The sequence below is a fragment of the Chaetodon trifascialis genome, chromosome 12 (genome assembly GCF_039877785.1).
Source record: "Chaetodon trifascialis isolate fChaTrf1 chromosome 12, fChaTrf1.hap1, whole genome shotgun sequence".
Taxonomy (NCBI): domain Eukaryota; kingdom Metazoa; phylum Chordata; class Actinopteri; order Chaetodontiformes; family Chaetodontidae; genus Chaetodon; species Chaetodon trifascialis.
In genome coordinates this window covers 1,266,795-1,293,287 of record NC_092067.1, presented here as the reverse complement: position 1 = coordinate 1,293,287, position 26,493 = coordinate 1,266,795, and the positions used below count along the sequence as shown (strand labels likewise).

The 26,493-nt window shown below is 41.5% G+C and overlaps 1 protein-coding gene across 3 annotated transcripts in view; it reads left to right on the top strand.

Annotated features, from left to right (window-relative positions):
• pde1a (phosphodiesterase 1A, calmodulin-dependent) overlaps window positions 1–26,493 on the top strand; it is a 173,025-nt gene that overhangs the window by 110,788 nt on the left and 35,744 nt on the right. For 2 of the 3 annotated variants that reach the window (XM_070975835.1, XM_070975836.1), the window contains 2 exons: window positions 3,400–3,600; window positions 3,683–8,358. In XM_070975835.1, the coding sequence (XP_070831936.1) occupies window positions 3,400–3,600; window positions 3,683–3,741 (260 nt within the window). In that variant the 3' untranslated portion in view covers window positions 3,742–8,358. Of the gene's footprint in view, window positions 1–3,399; window positions 3,601–3,682; window positions 8,359–26,493 lie in introns of those variants that run through there. The other variant, XR_011602941.1, reaches the window with a different exon arrangement.

The window sequence follows — 26,493 nt, the reverse complement described above, 5'->3', positions numbered from 1 at the left end:
GTCTCCAGTGAGGTGTTAAAAATGTCTGTGAACACTGGAGACAGCTGATCAGTGCAGTGCTTCAAGGCAGATGGGGAGACAGAATCCGGTCCAGCTGCTTTCCAGGGCTTTTGTCTCCTGAAGAGTTTGTTGATGTCTCTTTCATGGATGGAAAGAGTCGTCACTGGGGGGGGGGGGGGACCTTTAAGGTGGGCATTAGTGGAGGTGACTGGAGCTGGAGCTGGAGCTGTTGGGAGGTGTCGTGGGGGATGGTTGCTGGACTGTCCCTTCGGTTTTCAAAGCAGCAGTAGAACTCGTTCAGGTCATTGGCTAGGCATCGGTTGTTGATGGAGTGGGGGGCTTTAGGCTTGTAGTTGGTGATCTGGCTGAGCCTTTTCCAGACAGACGTATAGTCGTTAGCTGAGAACTGGTGATGGAGCTTCTCAGAGTACAGTCGTTTAGCCTCTTTCACCGCCTTGCTAAACTTGTACTTCGCCTCTTTGAATCTGTCTTTGTCCCCACTCCTGAAGGCCTCTTCCTTTGCCAACCTTAGCTGCCTGAGTTTGGCTGTGAACCAGGGTTTGTTATTGTTGTAACTCACCCTGGTGCGTGATGGAACACAGCAGTCCTCACAGAAGCTGATGTAGGACGTTACAGCTTCTGTGTACTCATCCACACTGTTGGTAGCAGTCCTGAACACATCCCAGTCATTAGAGTCCAAACACACCTGGAGATCCTTCACAGCCTCACTGGTCCACTTCCTTGATGTCCTCAATACAGGTTTGTAGAGCTTTAATGTCTGCCTGTTTGCAGGAATCAGGTGGACCATGACGTGGTCAGAGTGGCTCAGGGCAGCATGGGGGACGGCGTGATAAGCATCTCTGACTATGGTGTAACAGTGATCCAGAATATTCTCCTCTCTGGTCGGGCATTTAATGAACAGTCTGTATTTAGGGAGTCCATGAGTGAGGGTACCTTTGTTAAAGTCGCCAAGAACAATAACTAAAGAGTCCGGGTTGGTCCGCTCCACACACAGTATCTGGTCGGCGAGCATGCGCTGTGCGTCCTGCACGTTGGCCTGCGGTGGGATGCGGTAGGACCACAGTGCTGCTGCAAACCCAATGACCCACCCATTCACACCATGACTCGCTATTAACACCCATTAACCCTAACGACTCACATGATGGATATCCACTTAGAGCGTTGATCCTGTAAGAAGATAAATGCCTGGGACTCCCCAACAGTCAGTTAGTACTGAAGAAACCTCTTGAAAGAGAGGTGAAACATCTTCTAGAACCTCAAGCAAATTCGTTGCCTTTCTAAAGCACTTATAAATGTGCTGTCAAAAATATTGCATTATTAACGTGTTAACGCAAATCATTTTTAACAGCGTCATTTTGTTTAATTGCAAGATTAACGCTCTCTGTGACCTAGTGAACTTGCAGTTTTTTATAAGCTGCTAGTAACGTAAGAAAAACTACAGGATCCAGTTGTAAACCGGAAACAAAACAATAGGTACGCCCCATGCACGTGTTTGGTTTTGCCTGCTCGCTTGCTGTAAAAAAGTAGGCCGGTTTGTGTGGATGTCAAGCGTGAAACGCTGAAATGGATGCGAACAAGATTCTGAATGGAGTCTAGTTTCAAAAAGTTGCCAGATGGGTTGACTGACAAGACCAAAGCTATCTAGTGTGTTGTTGGTGTGAACTGAATTATCACCGTAGCACATCCAGTCTGAAATACCACTTGATGGCCAAACACACAGCGAATGCGAATTCTCCACCGCCTCCTTGTCAAAACCAGACGACAATGAATGGCTTTTGACAGAGGCATATGGATGCTATTATGTTCAAAGGAAACTTAAGAAAGGAAAGTTTAACTGCGCTATAGCCTGAGTCCTAGTTTATCAATAATAGCGATAATGTGTACTTTGTTACTATATCTTATACCACCCTGTTTTGATCCCTTAGAAAGGGTTGTTAAAGGGACTTTTTTTGTAACCAAGTTTTTTTTTTGTCATCTGTTTATTGGCAGTGTTAAATTTAAGAGATTTAATTAATTCAAATGTGAATGACTGCTCAAAGTGAGAATGTTAGTGTGAAATAACACTACACGTTGCTGTTTTCAATTAAAAAACATTTGCACAAAGCAAGCCTATCCACTTTTCCATGTTGATAAGAGCATTAAAATGATAATTAAAGGGACATTTAGAATAGATTAAAATGTGCAATTAATTTGCGATTCATCGCGAGTTAACTATGACATTCATGAGATTAATTTGCGATTAATTGCAAGTTAACTATGACATTCATGAGATTAATCGCAATTAAATATTTTAATCGATTGACAGCACTAGTGTAAATATCTTAGGATTAAACCCCACAGCAACAGAAGAAAGAATGAACTCAAGCTTTTCACAAAATGCATGATGGACAGAAACACCCTAAAACTTTTTTCTTTCATGACTTTGTATAATAAATAAATTGTATAATAATAAATTTTACTTACTTTCTAGCTTGGTATAACCTCTTCCCTCACAACAGTACACATGAGAAAATTATGTCATATTTTGCCATTTTTTTGTGTTGTTGAATGGGATTGAAATACTCCAAGACCTTGGTCCAGACTGAAATATCTAAACAACTGCTGAATAGATCACCATAAAGTTTGACTGACTTGGTGACCCCAGTTATCTTCTAGTGCCGAAACGAGATTGACATTTTTGTTCGGGAGTGAAATCTCTAAATGGAAATTTGCTATAAAGAAAATTGCCAAGGCTGCACAGTGGCGCAGCAGGTAGTGCGCGTGCCTCACAGCAAGAAGGTTGCCAGGCGGGGCCTTTCTGTGTGAAGTTTGCATGTTCTTCCCGTTCATGCGTGGGTTCTCTCCGGGTACTCCGGCTTCCTCCCACAGACAAAAAACATGCTCATTAGGTTAATTGATGACTCTAAATTGTCCGTAGGTGTGAGTGTGAATGTTTGTTTGTCCTTACATGTGGCCCTGCAATCGGCTGGCGACCGGTTCAGGGTGTACCCCGCCTCTCGCCCATTGTAGCTGGGATAGGCTCCAGCCCCCCATAACCCCGAAAGGGACAGGCGGTATAGATAATGGATGGATGGAAAATTGCCAACTAATTTTCTATAAATTGTAATGATGCCTTGAATTTTTATCTAACACCATCATCAGGTCAGAATTTCTGTTTGTCTAATATATTGATTTATGACCAAACATATGCAAAACAAATGACATCCCACTGTGCCTAAGGACAATAACTCTTTGTCCTGTTAGTTGTTATGTGATGTTTTCTGTAACTTTAAGTGCTGTACACAGTCCATTACATGTGTTCCTTTACAGACATGGAAGAAACATGATTCTTAATCATATTTCCTGTAATTTAAATGTTCCTGTGTCCACTGCACACAGAACTGGCCAACAAGGAGCAAGAGCAACAAGAGGAAGTGGAGTCTAATGTCAACTCAAACATCCAATCTCATGGCTCACCCAGTCACAGAGTCCCTGATTGGAACACATCTGACCAATCACAGAAGTCAGACAGCTCACCTTCTGTTGAGACACATGACAAGCCTCCAGACTGCATTCCTGCAGATCACCTGACCTGGAACGGTACACACATGACATTATATGCAATCATTTATTACATTTTAACTTTCAATGAGCTGACCTTTCACTGTGGTAACCATTGCAGGGGTGGGGCCAGTGGAGGAGAATGAGGAAGACAATGATGATGTGCCTGAAAATGCCTGATGACACTCCAAGGCAAACTCACCACTGTATCTAATTGTGGCAGATCACCATAGCAACAGACATTGCAGTGCAGTGACAACGGGAGTACAAGCTCTTCTGTTTAAACACAGCAGCTGACTCAGTGTGGTTCAGTGGGACCAAAAGGGCCAATGGACCTTGTGTTTACAACCGACCATGAAAATATCACATTCAAACAACATTTATCAGATAACAACCTCTTAGCAGCTTCATGGTCGTTTCAGAGTGGTGAAAGTGTTTTGTGATTTTATTCGAGACTGGAGTGGAAATCATAATCAGAATCTGAATTTAAATAGAAATAAAAACAGGTGAAAACCAAAGAGTGTACAGTGGCTGAAAATTCTGGAGGAATTAGACATGGAACTGTTGTGTGGTCGTGGAGGTTTTGTGAATGACGTATCATTGGTTGTCGTGATCCTCTCTTCATCTTAGTGCAATCAGCAAGTCAAAGTTTTCACTTATCCAGTGAAATATCTCAATATCTATGAAATGTATTTGCTCTAAAATTTTGTACAGACATTAATGATTCCCAGACAATGACTCCTAATAATAACTCTGGGGATACTCTGAATTTCTGTCTAGCACCATTATCAATTTAATTAGCTAATTCTGTGTTTTATGGCAAAATACCTACAAAATATTCCCATCAACCTCAGCAGTACCTTGTGCTTTATGCTATTTTAGCATGCTAATATGCTAAACAAAGATAGTGATCATGGTGAGCATTATACCTGCTGAACATCAGCATGTAAGCTTTCCTATCATGAGCATATGAGCATGCTGACATGAGCATTCAGCTCCAAGCACCACTCTGAGAAAGGTAATCAAAATATATGAGGACCAGAAAATTCACTCAAGTTGATGAAAATTGATGTGTGTGCAAACTGAAAATGGTTCAGATCTCCAGAGGGTGTTCAGAACTGTGTGTGCGCATGTGTGTTATGGTTTTCACCACGGTTTTAGAACAGGACCCAAAGATGAGGCCCAGAGAGAGGGCAGGTAAAAATAACAAATTTATTATAGACAGAAAGCGCACTCAAAAGGAGTGGAACAAGCAATAAACGAAAAGTGCACTCTAACAGAGTGGAAAGAACTAAGGGAGCTCCGTACGACGGGTCTGAGGCAAGGCACACATGGAAGTGGCAGACAGGCAACTGGAATAAAAGAAAACACACCATTAAAGGTGGAAAACAAATTCATTAGCATGCTCACGATAGCTTGAGATGAAAGTACTTACGATAATGATATTCAAACAGGCCTGGAAGGATCTTGGGAGGAAGGAGACTGGAACAATCCGGCAAGAGGTAAGGAAGCACTCTCTCCTTTTAACCTGTGCCTGATTAGCCACCGGTGTGCGCAGGAAGGCGGAGCCGGCCAAGTGCAGGACATACCCAGCTGCACAGGCAGCGGAAGACAGACAGATAAAAACACACTGGGAAAAGGGAAAAAGAAACACAAGGGAGAGACACACTGCCAGGTTTTAACAATGTGTGTGTGTGTGTGTGTGTGTGTAGCTTGTTGAAGTTGTTATTTACAGTTCTGATTGGCAAAGTATTGAAGCTTGCCAGCTGACCACTAACATGCTAGCCAGACAGGAACATGCTAGTGCCAATCACAACAGCTTGTTCAATAAACTGAAAAAACAATAATAAATTCCCAACTTTTAGTCCCTTGTCCCCGTTTCAGTCATCTCTTGTTTTCTGCCATAAATGAAATATAATAATTTTGATGACTCATCCTTAACTTCGGGGCATTTATCAACCTAAATATATTGCAATTTGAGACGACTAACCCCACCCATCATACTACTTCACTTGACAGTAGCTCCTGGATCAAAATGTAGTAACCAACAAAACAATCATAGTACAGTGTTAATTCTAACAGGATTTTCAAACTTAGTTTTAGTTGCTTATTGAAAATTTATATTGGTTTAAAGTAACATTTTAGTGTTTTTGTTTAATTTTAGTCAAGATTTAGTCAGTGGAAAGTTTTAATTTTAATCTAATTTTGCTGAAGGATATTTCAATATTATTAGATAAGGAGATTATCTCTTCAGTTCAGTTTGTTTGTCTCTTTGCCAGCGAGATTACAGAAAAATACTGGCTCAATTTTGATGAAACTTTGTAGAAGGGTCTATTATGGGCCAAGCAAGAAGATCGTCATCATTTGAGAGACCAGCTATCAGCAGCAGCTAATAGTTTTGTTCAGCTTTTTAAGATAGCTAGATTTAGTGGTATTCTCTGACAAGTTTATCTTAGTCACATTAGTTACTGTATCTTGCAAGATGGCATTTGCGCAGGCACCAGATGTGCACTGAGCAAGGAAAAAAATAAATCATCCAACATGTTAAGCAGAATGCCTCAATAATTTCTTAGGACCCAAAGATGCAGACCAGAGAGGCATGTTATCAATCAACAATAATTAAATTTCATTTAAACAAGAACTGTGTAACACAAAGCGCACTCAAATGAGAGGAAAATGACAAAATAAAGCACACTCAAAAGTCAGTGGAATTAAACAAAGGGAGCTCAGACGAATCTGGTTTCTGAAGCAAGGCACACTATAAGTAGCAGTCCAACAAAGCTAAACATTAGCACGTCTCAGAGGAGATAGCGAACATAGTACTCACACGGAGTGAACGAAGACACCGCCAGGACACCCCAGCAACAGGTAGGAGAGAGCTCTCCCCTTTTATTCTGTACCTTAATCATGGTCATGGTCATCAGGTGTGCACCTGAGGAGGCGGAGCTGGCTAGGTGTAGAGACACACCCAGCTAGACAGACAGGGGAAAACAGACAGACAAAACATAACACTGGGAAAAGGGAAAAAGAAACATTAGGAAGAGACAGGTCTCTAATGACACAACCAGGAAGATGCATGGAGGCGGTGAGAAATGGATGTTTAAGATAGGTACTGTGATCTAAATTAGTGCATTTGCCTGAACAGAGCTACTTTTGTTTCTCGTCTTTACTCACCGGGGTATTTCCGCATAATTTCATTTCTCAATAATTTTCCACTTACATTGCCATGACAATTTAGTCATTAAATAAAATGATGTCAACACATATTTGCCAAAATTTGTTGACCAGATCAATACTAATAAGTGTCTGTTTCTATCTGAGTTGGAGAAAACTTAATGTGCATTTCCAGAGAATGTGACTGAGGTCTAGTTTATTCATTATTCTCATATCCTCCTCTATCTACAGTGCTTAATAAATTTATTAGACCACCTGTCATTAAAACGAGACAACATAAATATTTCAGAAATCTTTCAAAAACTTGTTTAAAACTAAAAATGTTATTGTTATCTATTTGGCAAATAACAAACTGAAACGACTAAATAGTTCTTTTTCACACATAATAACCGAAAAACTTAATATTTTGTATGGCCTCCTTTGGCCTTGATAACAGCTTGCATTCTTGCTGGCATTGTTTTTATGTACTTTTCGACAGTCTCTTCGACAGTGCGATCAATCTTAGAATCTACTAAATCCCAAATTTGTTCAATAGGATTCAAATCCGGACTTTGACTGGGCCAGTCCATCAGTTCTAGTGCTCCAGATTCCTTTTTCTTGGTCAAATAGTCTCTGCACAGCTTTGAAGTATGCTTGGGGTCATTGTCTTGTTGGTATATGAATCCACGCCCAATCAGATTCAGTCCAGAAGGGATTCCATGATGCACTAAGATGTTGTGGTAGATGGTCTTGTTCATGAAACCGTCGATTTTCACTAATTTGCCCAGGCCGTTTCCACAAATGGAACCCCATGCCATAATGGAATCTACACTGTGTTTCACTATGTGTGCAATGCATCTGGCATCAAAATGTTCTCCATCTTCTCTGCGGACATAAACACAACGATGCTCACCGAAGAGTTCAAACTTGGACTCGTTCGTCCAGAGTACCTTCTTCCAGTCATCAACAGTCCAGTGTTTGTGCTCCCTGACAAATCTGAGGTGTTTCTGGATGTTTGCAGGCCTCAATAATGGTTTCGTAGCAGCTATTCTTCCCTTAAAGCCTTGTTCCGTCAGTCGTCTGCTTATGGTCATTCTGGAGACTTTCTCAGACTCTGATCAAGAAGCACTCATCTCTGTCTGAAGAGCAGCAGCAGATACAGGAAAATGGAGATTCCATCACCTTCTTTGCCTTCTTTTTTAAAAAAAAAAAAAACTAGCTGTCCCTGAGATTTTTCCAGTGCTATATGCAGTCCTCCTTTACCCTTTAACAACAATGGGTAAAATGGATGTTAGCTAATAACTTGTCAGTTGATTAATGTTAAACCTTCAGCTTAGAAAGTGAGTCTACAGTTTGTTCAGATATGTTGTACGGCTTGCCAAGACAGACTTTGAAAGTGAGCTAACATTAGCTTAGCACAAGTTATGAACTGCTACCAGTTAACTATGGTTTAAATTAACGAAAACAATCGTCCTGAAATCTCAAGAGCCACATCAATTTGCCCCCAGGCCCTTTTTTCTTTTTAACTATGATTAGTAAAATCTTATAGCTCTGGGTATCCAGCAACAGCCAAGACTAGTTAGTCCTCCATGGTTGTTATTCCAAGCAACTGTAAACTTTGTTGTCACCACCACAGAAGACCTACCTCTCAATTCATCTGACTGGACAATGGGAAAAAACTGCAAATGATGTTGGGCGCTATTCTATCTATCTAGGTTGAAGTTTTTCAGCCCAAGCTCTGCAAAAATATGAGGCACTCTGACTATTTAAACACAAGCTGCCCTGGGCACATAAGCAAGCAAATGCCCATACTGCCTGTGGAAAACAAATGGAAAAAGACACTTCTCACTGCAAAAAAAAAAAATTGTACTGGTATACACACTGGTATAGTTACAGTATAATACCCTGCCCACATATCCCTTTTTTTTTTTTTTTTAACTGAAAAATAAGTCACATTACAGGAACTAAATATGCTACATATGCTGCAATTTCACTGTGACTTTGGGAGATGTATTTGTTCAACGGGCAAACTGACCTAACTTGTACCTACAGTGGCATTACTGATTGAATATGTTATGTAATATGGGGGAAGTGCAATGGCCAGACAATGAGAGAATTTTCCTGAATTGACACAAGCTCAGAGATTAGACAGCCTCTGTTTTTTCTGTGCTTGGCTATAAAATCATGGTACTGTCTCTTGTTGTGACTGTGAATAAAGAGCAGTGCAGTCAATAATATCAATATGTTGACATGTGCAACAGAAACACCATTTTCTACAGCAACGGCCAATGAACTGAAAAAAAGACCCAACATGCCACACAGTGAAAACTATTTAGATTCTCTGAGCCCTGTGCTAATGCAATGTGTGCTATGATCATTGTGTGGTGTTTGGTTCTGTGTGTGTGTGTGTGTGTGTGTGTGTGAGCAAGACAGAGAGAGAGAGAGATTTGGAGTGTGTCTGTGAGTGTGCGTGCACTGTAAACTGTACAGCATACTGCATACTGTACAGTTGTTTCCTGTATTACTTGGGGCAGCTGTGACTCAGTAGGTACAGTGGTTGTCCACTTAGCAGAAGATTGGTGGTTTGGTGGACTCGGCAGTCTACACATCAAAGTATCCTTGTGCGAGATACTGAACCCCAAATTGCTCCTGATGCTGTGCCATCGGTGTGTGAATGGTTTCAGCCCATGATGAGGCCTAGCCACCATCATATGAAAGTATTTGTGGGTGAATGCAGATGTGTAAAAAGCACTGTGACTGGTCATCAGACTAGAATACAGTAACACTTTACATTAAACACTGAGAACCCCATTCTCCACCTGTTATCATTCAATTTCTGTGTGACTGGTACTGTTTTCACTTTGTCATGAAACTGTGCAGGTATGTAGTTGAGATCAAAATTAAGGCTGAGATCAAATATGGATGTGGTCTGAGCAAGGGTACCGAAGTCAAGAAATAGGAATTAGGGAAGAACCCCTGTCTCCAACTTCACGTCCCTGACCGACATTCATTTTATGTCATGGATTATTACATCCCAGTTTCAATCATTCCTGTTCACTCTAGGCATTAGATAAAACTAGGACCCTCTTGTCACGGGATTACTCCAGCTGCAATGCCAAATCAGTGTGAATGCATACCTATCAACCTTTCTGTTTTTCCTAGGATTCTCCTGAATTTTACCCTTCTCTAAATATTTTCCTCTAAATCTTCCATATTTTTAACCTTTCTAACAAAGAAAAAAAAGGTTGACTCATACAGCAGGTGGCAGGCAGTATGTAGAACATTAATTGTAATATTTATTGACGAGGAGTCATTCACTCAAATGGCATCCACCAATAAAACAAAGAGAAGTACCTGCCAGAAAGTCTAAAAGTTTCTCATCAAATGGGAGGATGCTTACCCATATATAATGAAGTGTAATGTTGGTCAAAGTTATGCTTTTCATAAAATATACAAGATGGATTTTATTTTATCACACGGAGGGAAAATGGATGTGAGCCAGTTTGACAAATCTACCAAACATAAGCGGACCCAAGAGGTGGGGAAACATGGTTCACCAATGACTGCATTTAGATTATCTCTGCCATCCATTTTCATAATGTAGAACGTCATGATTGGTAAGAGATAAATGAACAGTTGTTTGGCAAGAACATGAATACTGAATGTCCAAAAACAATTGAAAATTGCTCTCATAGGAACCATCACTGCTGTGAGATTATGGTCATAGTACTAGGTGTTGAAAACATCTGTGAAGATTGCAGGACACACTCTGTTGTAATGGATGTGATCAATGAGAATTCCATTGTCTCTAGCTGCATCTTGTTACCTCTTACCTCTGGGGTGTGTGTGAGCAAGTGTTATAGTTGGAGCATTTTCAGATTGGTGATGTAGGTTAGTAACAGACTTCGGTAAGAGTTGGGTAAACAGACATAAGTTACAGAGCATATGCAAACATTACATTTTCCTCCAGATCATGGCACAAAACTCTGATCAAACACTCAAACCAGGTAGTACTAATCTAATATGAATCAGGATTGTAGTACTGCCTTCCCTGTTTCTCACTTGAAATGTTTTCTTCTTTTACTGTACTGTTTAGCTGTACATTGCTTGAAACTGGTCAAACCAAAACCAACTCAACCCACGGTACCTCACACACCAGCAGAAGTATTGTGGTCCACATGTGATGCAGGGCATTCTGGTTGCTATAGGTTACATACCTTTTGAGCAAAAGGAAATACCATAGCCCTTCTCTGTTTATTTGGTCATGTAGCACCAATTTCAAAAATATTTGTGTCTTTCCACTGCAAAGACAGCCTGATGGAAGAGAGCATGAATGATAAAGGATAATATGTGCGGATGAGGGTCAAGGGATGAAGGAAAGGCAGAATGTAGGGGAGGAGGGATGAATCGGTGAGGAGTGAGGGATGAATGGATGAGGGGATGAGGAGCTAGGGATGGAGGGATGAGGTGATGAGGAGTGAGGGATGAAGGAAGGATTGATAAAGGTTGATGGTTGAGGGGATGAGGGGATGAGGAGGGACGGATGAGGGATTGAGGGATGAGGGTAGAGGGATGACAGAGTGGGGCAAAAAGAGGGTGAGGGATGAAAGGATGAAAGGAGAGATCTGAGTCATGGATGGATGGATGGATGGATGGATGGATAGACTGTAATGATGGATCAACGTAAGTGGCCCACAGAACGGGATGGAACCGGGGGAGTTGAGGGATGGGGGAACCGCCCCTTTGAATATTCTCAGCTTTTCACTTAAAGCTCCAAAGGAACTTCAAGAGAAAACCTGTTCATGGGCGTGTCTGATGTCAATCACATCATTGCAGATGTACGTGAGATATAAAGGGGGAGACCAGGGGCCGCGAATTTGATGACATTGGGGATTCCATGCCTATAGTAGAGGTGGCTGCAAAGAAGAGTGGATGGTTGGAGTGTCTTCTGGATCTGGATTAGATTTTGCCAGAAGTGGTGGTGAAACCACAGGCCGCTTAGCCATTTCTGAGGATCTTGCATGGAAGCTTGACTGACTAGTCTTAGTTTATGTAGTCATCGATGCGCTTGTGTGGATTTAGGAATGAATCAAGTCAAAACACATAGATGGTTTGAGGTAAACTGGACTGATTAGTCTAGCTGCATAAGAGTTGGTATGTAAAAGTCAAAGGAATTTGAGAATCTGAGATTGTCTATGAATGGAGATTTTTGTCAATATTTTGGCTAGTCAGAGAAAACTCGGAGAGGTGCACGTAATATTTGTAGTGTGTAAACTTTGCCAAATTGCGCTGCAGCAATGTGGAGACATTACTAATTTGTCCAAACACCAACAGCGTTTGCGCTTGTGAAACCCAGCTAGACGACCTAGCTAGCTTGGTTGACCTGTAGTGTTGCTTTTGTTGCTAGCATGTTTTAGCTGGGACTTGGAGACAACACATTAGTGGATAAATCCTTCACAAAGTCTGCAACATCTGGATAAATGGATGAGCTGCTGGACAGACAGCATGGTCACCTCCTCGTTCATCTCTGAGATTAGGCGAGAGTTAGCCTCCATTGAGCAGCTCATCTCGGCCCTTCTCCAGCGTCAGGATGACCTCTGCTCCAGGCTATCCTCATCGGAGTACACTGAGCCTACCAGTCTACCAGCGGGGGTAACACTTTCAGATGACCCGTCTCCCGGCTGTTCCACCTGGGCCTCGGTGGTCAAAGGCAAGAATAGACGCTCCCTTCTTCTCAATGATTCCCAGGATGATTCTACGGACTTGGGGCTGTCCAACTTCTTTGCTCCTCTGGCTGATGTACCAACATTGCCTTCGCCGCTGTTGAATAGAGGTTGTGCTGAAGGGAGTCACAAGGCTAGCGTTGCTTCAAAAAGGCGCAGATCTTTGTACAGTCAATTTCAATTCAATTCAATTTTATTTATTTGTATAGCGCCAAATCACAACAGAAGTTGTCTCAGGACACTTTCCATATAGAGCTGGTACAGACCAAGCTCTTTTATCTACAAAGAAACCAACAATTCCCCCATGAGCAAGCACTTGGCGACAGTGGCGAGGAAAAACTTCCTTTTAACAGGCAGAAACCTCGAGCAGAACCAGACTCTGGGTGGGCGGCCATCTACCTCGACCGGTTGGGTGAGAGAGGAAGAGCAAGAGAGGGAGAGTGAGACAGACAGACAGACAGACAGACAGAAATGCAGTCAGAGAGAGAGAGAGAGAGAGAGAGAGAGAGAGACAGAGACAGAGACAGAGAGACAGACATGCAGTCACAGTAACAGTGACAGTGGATGTAATAACAGCAGTAGCAATTGCAGTGGATGTCAGGCAGGGCCAAGGCAGGAGACGCAGCTGAAATCCACAATCCAGATTCAGCCACTGTCCATGGGAACCTGCAAGACGACAAAGCACAGAGACTCCGGGGAAGGAGCTAAGTTAGTAACACGCCGTGGTAGGACATGAGAGCGTGCGGATGGAGAGGGACAGAAGGACAGAGGAGCTCGGTGTATCTTTGGATGTCCCCCGACAGTCTAATCCTATAGCAGCATAACTAGGGGCTGGTCCAGGACAAGCCTGAGCCAGCCCTAACTATAAGCTTTATCAAAAAGGAAAGTTTTAAGCCTACTCTTAAATGTAGAGACAGTGTCTGCCTCCCGGACAAAGACTGGAAGATGGTTCCACAGGAGAGGAGCTTGATAGCTAAATGCTCTGACTCCTGTTCTGCTTTTGGAGACTTTAGGAACCATAAGTAGACCTGCATTCTGGGAACGCAGTGTTCGAGTAGGGCAATAAGGTACTATGAGCTCTTCAAGATAAGAAGGTGCCTGGCCATTTATGGCTTTGTAAGTAAGGAGGAGAATTTTAAACTCTATTCTAAACTTTACAGGGAGCCAGTGCAAAGTGGCGAGTATTGGAGAAATATGATCTCGCTTCCTGGTTTTTGTCAGAACACGTGCTGCAGCGTTCTGGAGCAACTGGAGAATATTCAGCAACGAATTTGGGCAGCCTGATAGTAAGGAATTGCAATAATCCAGCCTGGAAGTTACGAATGCATGGACTAGTTTTTCTGCATCATTTTGAGACAAAATATGCCTGATTTTTGCGATATTACGTAGGTGAAAAAAGGCAGTCCTTGAAATTTGTTTTACATGGGAGTGAAAGGACATGTCTTGGTCAAAGATGACTCCCAGATTCTTTACAGTGGTGCTGGAGGCTAGCGCAATGCCATCCATAGCTGCTATGTCATCAGAAAGTGACTTTCTAAGATGTTTAGGGCCTACTACTATAACTTCAGTTTTGTCCAAGTTTAGCATCAGAAAATTGCAGGTCATCCAGGTCTTTATGTCATGAAGACATGCAGTAACTCAAGCACCAGCGCTGTCTCTCCATCTGACAAGCGCCCTTGAGTGTGTACAGCGATAGCGTTTCTGTCCAAGTACCCAGAGTGCCGGCTGCCGCGCCAGGTCTCCGCCTTTCACAGCTGACCACAAATTTTATAAACTTTATGGCATTCTCATTCTGTAATGCACTACGGCAAGACTCAATCCAGACCTCTATGTCTCCTTTTAACACTTCAAGTATTAACTGTGTGAGTCCCGCTACTGTATGCTTTGACTCCCAAACACAGTCTCTGAATAACTCTAGCCATCCATGGCCTGAACCTACCTTAACTGACCATTCCACATACACATCATGCACTTTGAACATGGCCCTTCTCAATGTCAGATCCCTTTCTAATAAAACCTTCATTGTAAATGATATTATAAAATCTCATCAACTTGATTGTGTTTTACTCACTGAGACCTGGCTTGACGAAACTGGTAGTAAGGAGCTGATTGAAGCTTCACCATCTAATTGTTCATTTTTACACTGTACCAGGTCTAACAAGAAAAGTGGCGGTGTTGCTGCTATTTTTTCAGAATCTTTATCATGTAAGCATCTCACTTGGGTCTTACTCTACATTTGAACACCTTGCTCTAATAGTAAGATCTGTGTATCCCTGTTTAGTGCTCTCAGTGTACCGCCTTCCAAGACTCAAAAAATTTTGGTGACCTTTTATCTAAAATTACACTTGAATATGATTCAGTTCTTAGTACTGGTGATTTTAACATTCATGTTGATAACTCAGATGATGGCTTTGCTAACCAGTTCATTGACATGTCATCAGCCTTTGAGCTCATACAGCACATTGCTGGTCCTACACACAATCAAGGTCACACTCTTGAACTTGTTATTTCTAAAAGCCTTAATATTACCCCAAAGTGTGTTCTAGACATTGGGATTTCAGATCACTTTTGTTTTTGTTTTTTTTTAATACGACTCTAATGACCAAATATGTACCTGGTTTAAAATTAGTCAAAAGATGGGTCATCTGTGCTGAAACATCTGACAGATTTATTGCTAGATATACTAACTCTGTCAGGTGTAGCAAGGTACAGTCTGGTTCCAAATTGTCTTTGTGTGACAATTTGGCCAATAATTTCAACAATACAAATTATGGACGTTATTGCACCTGTAAATAGTAAATTAATTTCCAGTAAAACGAAATGGCACTAAAAAGAACCTGCCACAGAATTGAGTGCGGATGGCTCACGACCAAACTGCAGGTTGATTATATTATGTATAAGGACCTGCTCTGTGAATATAACAAAAAAATGAAAAAATCCAGACAACTTTATTTTTCCCAAATAATTTCGGAAAATTTAAACAATTCTAAAGTGCTGTTTGGTACAATTGATAAATTGGTTAGTCTGCGTAGACCAATCCCTGCTGAGCTCCACTCCTCAGAGAAATGTAATGAATTTGCCACATACTTTAAATCTAAAATTTCCATTATTAGAAATGTTATTGTGGCTTCCTCTGCTGGTGGGTGTGACCTCTCCTCTTCCACTCGGTGCCATACTGTCAGCACTCTGATTGAGTCTAATGAGCTACAAGATGTGCTGCAGCAGCTCAGCTCTGCAACATGTGCTCTTGACCCAATGCCTACTAAGTTATTCAAAAATGCATTTAGCTGTTTGGTAGAAGATGTCCTCGACATAGTTAATGCTTCTCTGAATTCTGGTATCTTCCCTTCATGTCTCGAACATGCTATTGTAACACCACTGTTGAAAAAGAATAATCTTGACCCTCTTGTGTTTGAGAATTACAGACCAATATCAAATCTTCCATTTTTGGGGAAAATTCTTGAAAAGGTTGTCTACCAACAATTACATATGTATCTGTCCAATAATAATTTGTTTGACATTTACCAGTCTGGTTTCAGAGTCAACCACAGTATCGAAATTGCTCTGGTCAGAGTTATTAATGATCTGAAAATTGGCACAGACAATCATAAGGCTTCAGTTTTGGTACTCCTTGACTTCAGTGCAGCATTCGACACTGTGGACCATGTCATTCTTCTTCAGCGCATTGAAAACTGTCTTGGCCTTAAAGGCACCATTTTAAAGTGGTTTTCTTCATAGCTCACTGGAAGATCGTTCTCTGTGTCCATCGGTAATTGTAAATCTGATGAGGTCAGCATTCCACATGGAGTACCTCAGGGGTCAATTCTAGGTCCTTTGTTGTTTAAATTGTACATGCTTCTGCTTGGGTCCATAATACAACAATATAATATTTCACAGCAATCGTATGCCGATGACACAAAGTTATACATATCCGTCTCCGCTGATAACCTTAGTCCAGTAAATGACCACATCCAGTGCATCACAGATATCACATTTTGGATGGCGAAGAATTTTTTACAGCTTAATCATGATAAAACAGAGATTCTGTTAGTTGGACAAAAGGCTTTGAGGAATGAAATTAAATCTTTGTTAACTCCACCACGCGATCATGTCAAGAACTTGGGTGTAATTTTAGATGCTGAATTTTAGAAGCACATCTCTAATATTTCTAAGACTGCCTTTTATCACCTCAAAAATATATCAAAAGTTAGATCTATCTTGTCTCAGTCAGACTCTGAAAAGCTGGTTTACGCTTTTATTTCCAGTAGGCTGGACTACTGTAATTCACTTTTTGCTGGACTGACAAAGCAGACATTAAATAAACTCCAGCTTATTCAAAATGCAGCAGTGAGAGTTTTAACAAAAACTAAAAGGTCTGATCACATAACTTCTATTTTATCTTCTCTTCACTAGCTCCCGGTAAAACAAAGATTTGATTTTAAAATACTTCTTATTGTTTTTAAATGTCTTAATGGTGTGGCTCCTTCTTATGTTGTTGATATGCTCACTGAGTACACACCAGAGAGATCATTTAGATCATCAATTAAAGGTCTCCTCACCATACCTAAAATCAATTCTAAATCAGCTCATGGTGCTTTCAGTCATTATGGTCCAACTCTCTGGAATTCTCTTCCATGAACTACGTTCTGCCACAACAGTGTTCTCCTTTAAAAGCCAACAAAAAACATATCTTTCTTCACAAGCTTTTAGTTAGGTTTTAAGTGTATTTTTTTTTTTTATTTGTTTTGGTACTTAGTATTATTATTGTTATTATGTCCCTTCTAAGAAAAATGATGATAATAATACCTTCTTATCTTGTTTGTTTTTATCATGTTCTTTTTATCTATGTTGTTCTGCTTGTATTTACATGTAATACTTTATTATCTATGTTACTTATATATCTTGAAGCACACTGAGTTTACGCTTGTCGTATGAAATGTGCTATATAAAATAAAGTTGAATGAATGAATGAATGAATGAATGCATGAATGCATGAATGCATAACCTGAACAGAGCATAGTGTTGCTGCAAGCAAGGAGGTCTGCAGAGTCCTTTGCATTACGTGCTGATGTGAGAGCAGGACCAGGAGTTGAGGATGGCAGTAGGTGGCTTCGTGATAGCAGCCATGAACTCTGAGCAGCATAGACAGACATGGATTCTAAGGTCTGAAGTAAAGGGCAAACTTTTGGGCAATGGCAGGGGAGACAATGGAAAGGAGGTGTAACAACTGTACTTCCTCAGAAGGCTGGCATCCTTCAACATCTGCAAAAAGATGCTGCAGATGTTCTACCAGACTGTGGTAGCAAGTGCCCTCTTCTACGCAGCAGTGTGCTGGAGAGGCAGCATCACAAAGATGGACGCTACACATCTGGACAAACTAGTGAGGAAGGTGGGCTCTGTTGTGGGCACAGAGCAGGACAGCCTGACATCTGTGGCAGAGCGACAGGCCCTGAGCAGGCTCCTGTCAATCATGGACAATCCACTGCATCCGCTGCACAGCGTCATCTCCAGACAGAGGAGCAGCTTCAGTGACAGGCTGCTGTCACTGTTCTCCTCCACTGACATACTGAGGAAGTTGTTCCTCCCCCATGCCATGAGGCTGTTTAAGTCCTCTCAGGGGGGGCAACATTAAACATTAATGTCAACATTCCTCAATGCTCTCAATGGAATCTATCTATCTATCTATCTATCTATCTATCTATCTATCTATCTATCTATCTATCTATCTATCTATCTATCTATCTATCTATCTATCTATCACTTGCAATCGTGCGTAATATCACCATTATCCCTGAAATCCTTTATTTGAGGTGCCAGATCTGTAAATAATCCACTGAAGTGGCATATCAGCTGTGATTGGCTCAATTTTCGCAATTGGGAAGAGAAGGAGGACCATTGTTCTACTCAGACTGTTATTGGCTTCTCTGGTTGCTAGGCTTCGTGTGTCGGATCATGATTGGTCAAATGAGATGTCATTTGAAGCCTGACACTCCAGAGAGTAATTGGAGGCAGGATAGCACCCTTCTGCATATGTTTCTGGAAGTTGTAATGGAGAAAAGACAGAAAACAAATGGAAGACGAGCACATCACCTGCTAATAGGAAATGAGAAAACTGGTTGCTGTGGATTACCAACTTGTTATGGACTAAATATCTTTATTGCAGTGGATCGTCTGGAGTTTTGTGGATGTTACCAGCCCATTCGTCAGAGTGTTATACAGTATAAATACTGTATATACAAATACATAATCAAAGTTGAAATGGAAATATTGAAATATTTCAATCCTTCATTTTTCTAGTTCTCTGATGGCAGTAAAATGTAGTTGGTTGTGTGACTAACATCTTAAGGGTTCTTAAGGATTACTCTAGCCCAGGGTTTCTCAATGGGTACAGTTCCGCCACCCCAGTGTGCGTTCAGAGAATGTCGGGGGTGAGAGAGGGGTGTTTTGCTGCAAATGGAGGGCGTTTCTATAACAGTCATTCACCACCATAGTATTTTTAATAAGATAAGATAAGATAAGATAAGATAAGATAAGATAAGATAAGATAAGATAAGATAAGATAAGATAAGATAAATCTTTATTGTCTCCCTTGGGAGAAATTCATCTTGGACAAACAAGAAACTCAAGGCGTCACAGCCACACAGCCAACCCAGATCCATGCCCCGCATATACAATCAAACCACAATTGTCACACAACACACAATCCCCACATTACCCCCAATCCATATTGCACACTTCTCTTGATAAATAAATTCAAACAAAACATTATACACTATTTTTACACTATATCCTGAAATAAATGAAATGATTTCACAATGCCCTATAAAGAAATTAACCACAGCAGCAATGGCCTACGCCACATTATTGCACATTCCCCTCTTCTCACAGCAGTGCACTAACACACATCCACTTCATTTCCTGCTGTTAAGTAGTTTGACTGATAGTGGGATAAACAAGAATTTGTACCTGTTCAACTTACAGTTTGGTATCCTGTACCTTCTGCCTGAAGGCATCAGTTCATACTCTTTGTAGAGGATGTGGTTCGGATCTGTGGTGATTTTTTGACCTTGTTTCATAACTGTCTGTTCAAATATCTCCTATAGAGAAGATGGGGGCAGCATGCCAATGATTTTACCTGCCCTTTTGATCAGGTTTTGGAGTTGTGACAGGTTACCAGGTTAATAGTCTTCCATGCCTTGTCTCACAATACCATGCAGTGTTTACAGCAAGAGTAGGCCCGGAACATGCTGGACGCGCCTGCGGCACGTGTGCGTGGTGGAACCTGTCGCTTTTTTATTTCGGTGTTAACAGGTTAGAGCTGCCACACTGCCTGCGTGAGCAGCGTGGCTCAGCTGTGTCTCATCTAGCGCTCAGGAGGCTCGCCTATTTTCACTGTAAGCCTTGTACGGTTCCCAACAAAATATGCAGACTGCAGCATGGCTCGACTCCTGTTTGGTACAGCAGAGACACCAGTGCCACACCGGCTGCACCACTGTTGTGCGAGCCACAGCCAGCAGGTTCCGTCAGGAACAGACGCTGCTCACACCGCTGGTGTGTTCCCAGTGGCGTTGCTAGGGTTTCTTGGGGCTCCAAGGAAGAAATCCCTGGGACCCCCACCCCACCCGTGCACACTGCGAAAAATTGTTTTTTGCACACACAAATGCACAATTTCTGTGACATCTGAGATGAATACTGAAAAAATAGATTAGTGGTTCTCAAAGTGAGGTCCAGGGACCAACAGAGTTCCCTGAAAGCCCAGGCCTATCAATAATCATTGTTGTAAATAAGTGGCTGGGGCCCCCCTAGTGGCTGGGGGCTCCAAGCAACTGCCTGGCTTGCCTGTCCACAAGCTCTGCCCCTGTGTGTTCCAGGAGAGGAGACATGCGGACGCATCAGCTCGAGAGCAGGCGTAGCAGGCAGCATGTCCAGCAGCAGCCAGCCCAACGTCAGTGGTGGCACTTTTTCAGTTTCTGGTCTCTTTTTTTCCCTACACCCAGTTGTGTCTGTGAGCATATAGGGCCTTCACCGAATTTTGAAATTAACTTCTATTCATCCCTTGGTGAAGAAGCTGGCTGAAAACCACCAAGGGCAGTTCTCTGACCCGACGCAAATAACACACAGAAATAGTTTGCGTATGTTAAAAAGCCTTTTTTGTCAGCTTAGGCTACCGTTAATGTCAGTTAAACCAATTTACTGTGTTCTCTCTGTACTCAAGCTCATTGTATTTTTTGATTGGCCAAGATTTGTTTTAATTGTTATTTTGAACTATGATTGGTTCCTCAAGTTTGATCAGTGAAGGAGCCTAATTAATGTTGGAATTTGATAATAAATGTATGTTCAACCAATAAAAAAGAGTAACCTTCATTAATTTTACATTTAACAATACATTTACATTATTATGTGATTAAAGAATTCTAATAGTTATTAAACTGTGTTAAATGACAGGGCTACAGTGGCTATGAATACAGTGGGTAGGGCTACATCTCAAATAGGCCAGTAAAATACACTATTTCAATCATAAATATCAATATACAGGGGTTCCAACAGCTTTCTTGTTGATGGGGGCGGCAGCATTGAAACACTATCATCCACACCCACCAGCTGGATTAGCCCCACATCCGGTCTATGCTAATAAAATACACTGAAACCAGAATATTGGGTCCCTTTTTTCTTTAGCCAGCAAGCACGGGTCAATGAGAAGAAGAGATGGATGATGACAAGAAAATGTCTTCTGACAGTGGTTTCCAGATTTGTTCAGCATGCCATGTCAGAAAAGCAGCACCTTCCCTCTATCACAGAGGTTCATTCTACACAAGACAGTTTTTTCTGATAACGTAAAGCATAAAAATTAGCCCACGTGCATCTGTCTGACCCCAGCATCTGCTTTCCCCTGTACTCACCTTAGCCTTCAGTTAATACAAACATCACTTCATCCATTACAACAAAGCGATACTGACTGACTGTAACTATCATAATACTGTGAAGTTGTGATATTATGACTGTCTGTTTCTGGAGTGATTAACTCAACAACAGAGGTGATGTCTTTTGCAAACTGACCTTTGAGAAACAAACCAACATGGTGGAAACTCTCATCATCTAATTGTGTACAACATGCTTCAACAGAAAAAACAAATGCAGTAAAGACATTATGGAGCTTGACTCTTGATAATGTTATGTTTTTAAATTGCAATCACTGAGACCTTTTTCTTCTGACATTGCAAACACAAGTATAATGATAATAATCTGTCTGCATTCCATTAATAATATCTGCATTTCATTCAAGTGCCAGGGACATGCATTGTACCTGTAGACTCACAAGTTATTAAATGATAAATCAAAATGTCTGCCGTGAGAAAGGTGGCACTCAGTTATATGTTATGTCAAGTTTACAAAATTAATTGTCATTGAGCAAAAGAAGTTCAGTCTGGTCCGTGACTGTGACTGTTATGCTATTATATGTTATATCATTCAATTATTATGACTCCTGCATTAATGTAAATGCAGGATTTTTCTATTGTAGCTGGTTGAGGCGGAGCAAAATCTAAACTATTTTGTATAGGACTGCAACAGATAATTATTTTTGTTCTAGATTAATTGATGATTTGTCAGAAATGCTTTGCAATGCTTGTTTTGTCCAGTAAAAGTAGCCCCATGACATCTCAAGAGTCCTGACATTCATGAAACTTAAACCATTAAATTTTTTTTGCAGGAAAAGTGCTAAAATAGTTTTATTTAATTAATTCTCTGTTAACTGACTGATACTTATACTTTAAAAAAAAAAAAGTGTTTTTTCAAGGACTGCCTTTTTTCACCTACGTAATATCGCAAAAATCAGGCATATTTTGTCTCAAAATGATGCAGAAAAACTAGTCCATGCATTCGTAACTTCCAGGCTGGATTATTGCAATTCTTTACTATCAGGCTGCCCAAATTCGTTGCTGAATATTCTCCAGTTGCTCCAGAATGCTGCAGCACGTGTTCTGACAAAAACCAGGAAGCGAGATCATATTTCTCCAATACTCGCCACTTTGCACTGGCTCCCTGTAAAGTTTAGAATAGAGTTTAAAATTCTCCTCCTTACTTACAAAGCCATAAATGGCCAGGCACCTTCTTATCTTAAAGAGCTCATAGTACCTTATTGCCCTACTCGAACACTGCGTTCCCAGAATGCAGGTCTACTTATGGTTCCTAAAGTCTCCAAAAGCAGAACAGGAGTCAGAGCATTTAGCTATCAAGCTCCTCTCCTGTGGAACCATCTTCCAGTCTTTGTCCGGGAGGCAGACACTGTCTCTACATTTAAGAGTAGGCTTAAAACTTTCCTTTTTGATAAAGCTTATAGTTAGGGCTGGCTCAGGCTTGTCCTGGACCAGCCCCTAGATATGCTGCTATAGGATTAGACTGTCGGGGGACATCCAAAGATACACCGAGCTCCTCTGTCCTTCTGTCCCTCTCCATCCGCACGCTCTCATGTCCAACCACGGCGTGTTACTAACTTAGCTCCTTCCCCGGAGTCTCTGTGCTTTGTCGTCTTGCAGGTTCCCATGGACAGTGGCTGAATCTGGATTGTGGATTTCAGCTGCATCTCCTGCCTTGGCCCTGCCTGACATCCACTGCAACTGCTACTGCTGTTATTACATCCACTGTCACTGTTACTGTGACTGCATGTCTGTCTCTCTGTCTCTCTCTCTCTCTCTCTCTCTCTGACTGCATTTCTGTCTGTCTGTCTGTCTGTCTGTCTGTCTGTCTGTCTGTCTGTCTGTCTGTCTGTCTGTCTGTCTCACTCTCCCTCTCTTGCTCTTCCTCTCTCACCCAACCGGTCGAGGCAGATGGCCGCCCACCCAGAGTCTGGTTCTGCTCGAGGTTTCTGCCTGTTAAAAGGAAGTTTTTCCTCGCCACTGTCGCCAAGTGCTTGCTCATGGGGGAATTGTTGGTTTCTTTGTAGATAAAAGAGCTTGGCCTGTACCAGCTCTATATGGAAAGTGTCCTGAGCCAACTTCTGGTGTGATTTGGCACTAGACAAATAAAACTGAATTGAATTTATTTGTTAGAACATCATTTAAGGATTACATTTAAATTCAATAATATTACACTCAAATGCAGGTATTTTAACAATGCAATCAGGTTCCATTGTCAAATAAACATTAATAATCCATACAATAACAAACAGATCAATAATGCTTACAATAGGAATAATATTTAAAACACTGTGTGTTGTCTTGCTTAAACTTATAATAAGCAAATGAGGCGTGATAGCTGATCTTTTGATATTTGCTTATCAGCTTAGCAACATTTAACAGTCCAGTGCTACTTGCATGGCTACGTACACATCACAACCGGCGGGGCTTCTGTACATGCTCCTCACTACTGTGCCATGCTGGGTAATGGAGTTCTTATCTTACAATACTCATAACATCACACAGTGGACCCCTTAACAATAACAAAACTATCCTCTCCTGCCCCTCGTGCCGTTTCCAGTGTGACCAGTAATGTCCCAGGCACCTTGTCTCAGGCCAAGCAAAAACCGATGACCGGTAGGGCACCACATGTGTCCTCAACACCCCTGCGTCTCTATCCAACCCCAATATGGTAATGTGCCTAGCTGATTTTCCTGTTCTTAGTTGTAGTCGTAGACTACCCTACCGCTACACTACCACACTCTATCCAGCAATATCCTACACTACTATAACCTATGCAGCATTATATTATTATTACAGACTGAAGGCATTATGCCACCCCTTTGCCCTACCATTCCCTGGACAACAATAAATGTGCCCGTGCCCTGTCCTTGAACAGCACCTGTTCCATGCACTTGTTCTACCTACTCCACATCAATTAAAAATTATATTTTTACATTACTTGTTTATTGTGTTTAAAGTTTTACTGCCATTGACCCAGTGTAGCACTCCCTATCATTTTCTTCATCCTATGTGAATAAATGTGCTCACCTTGGGCTTTTACCCCTAATCTGTTGTGTTTGGCTCCCTGCCCTCATGGTTGCCATAACAAAATGGCAGCTACACTTTATAGTCTAGGAAGTATGGACTTGCACAGGTTAGTGAGGGCATCGCACACAATCACTACCTCATCAAGTAGGTCAACTTGTGAGAGTGAATGTCAGGGTTCAGACAGACAAACTGGGGACCCACAGAGCAGACCAGAGACTCACAGGTGAAAAGAGGCAGTTTAGTAACAGTCCAAGGTCGGTACACAGGAGGCAGTCAGAACAGGCAACAGTACAAGGGTTAGTCACTGGGCAGATCGGAAGTCAAAAACACAAGCGAGGGTCAAAAACCAGAAATTAAGTATCAGGCAAAGGTACAGAGACGCTGGGCAAAAAGGGCAACACAAGCAGAAACAGGTCAAAACACAAGGAATACAAAACACGAGGAAAATGCCGGAAAGCTACTCACAAGAACGCAGACAATCTGATAAAGACACACTGGGGAGAGCAGGTATATATGCACACATGAGGGGTGGACACAATGAGACACAGGTGAAGACAATAAACAATTGCACACATGGGGAAGTCAAGACACCAAACAAGACAACACAAAATAGAAAGTGAAAATGCCCTTCAAAATAAAACAGGAAATGACAAGATGGAACACAGACTAGGGCCTGACAGTGGAATGATTGTATGTAAGATTCTAAAGTTTTTCCACCGGCCAGTAACTCTTTCAATGTGAGGAATTTCCAGGGTAGCACCATACATTGCAAGCTCTTCACAAATTAAAAAAACTCCTGTCTGCCAAAATCTCATCTCTTTGTTCTAAAAGATCTAAAAAATCCTGATTTCTTGGTAATTTCTTTGTCACACAGTTCCTTGTTCCACCCGGCCACCCCAATCTGGAGATAGAAAGGATATAGCTCCAATGGGTGTAATGCCAACTAAATACTTCATAGTATTGTGGTGTTTGTATGTAGACCATGTCTGGGCCCGGGCAGTCAAGTTACTCAGTCTCTCAATAAAAATCTCAGTCGATAATGCACCTACATCTTTTGAAGTTTCTTTTGAAACTTTTGGGACTTTTCCTTAAAAGAGCTCTCTTTCTTGGCCACTTAATGAGAGGTTTCAACACTTTGCCATAATGGATAGCCCAGTCCTATAAATGTTAGATATTGTGCTTTTGGATGCTTTGAACCTAAATGTAATGTCAGTGTTGGTAAGACCTAGTCTAAGTTTCATAAGTATGATGAGTAGGTGATCTTCCAGGGAAAAAACCTCATACGCTGCTTTTTATTTTGTTCAGCAACCAGTTAAAGATCAAAGTGGTTAGCCCAGTGAAGAAAACAAACTGTGCAGCGCTATTTCTGACAGAGAGATAATAATGTGTTGAAGCTCTTCTCTAAGCCTTTTGTTTTCATCTTGCATTGCATGAAAGGTTTCCATATTCTACATTAATAGTCATACATGTGGTTAAGGCTGTCATACTCTTTCTTTCGGATCATCTCATCCACTCTCTTCCTCTGTTCCATCCACTGCCTCTTTCATTTGAGGCCCTGTTAGGCTGGGCCTTAGTCTGGAAGTAGTTGGACTCAATATACAAACCGGAGACAAGAGTAAAAAAGGAACAAGTTTATTAATAAAGTAAACAACAAAAAGCGCACTCATAAGGAGTGGGACAAACTAACCTAAAGCACACTCAAACGAGTGGAACTAACTGAAGGTGCACTCAAAGGAGTGGAACAAACAAAACTCCACGTGGGAGGCTGAGGCTGAGTAATGCCTGGACGTGGCTCATAGGCACTGAAAATGACAGAAGCACACGTGAGGACAAATGAAAAAGCCACCTTAAAAGGTGTGTAAAAACTTAGACAGAAATTGGCAATCGACTAGAGATACTCACTAGGCTCTATGATGGACTTGGCTATGAGTGATGCTCATCAACAACTGAAATCACACACAAACACGCATGCACGCATGCACACACACACACACACACACACACACACACACACACACACACACACACACACAAACAAAATGAATAGACAGATGGGTTACAGTTTAAGGTTACGGTTACTTACAGTTTTTTCATTATTTAGTGTAATTGCA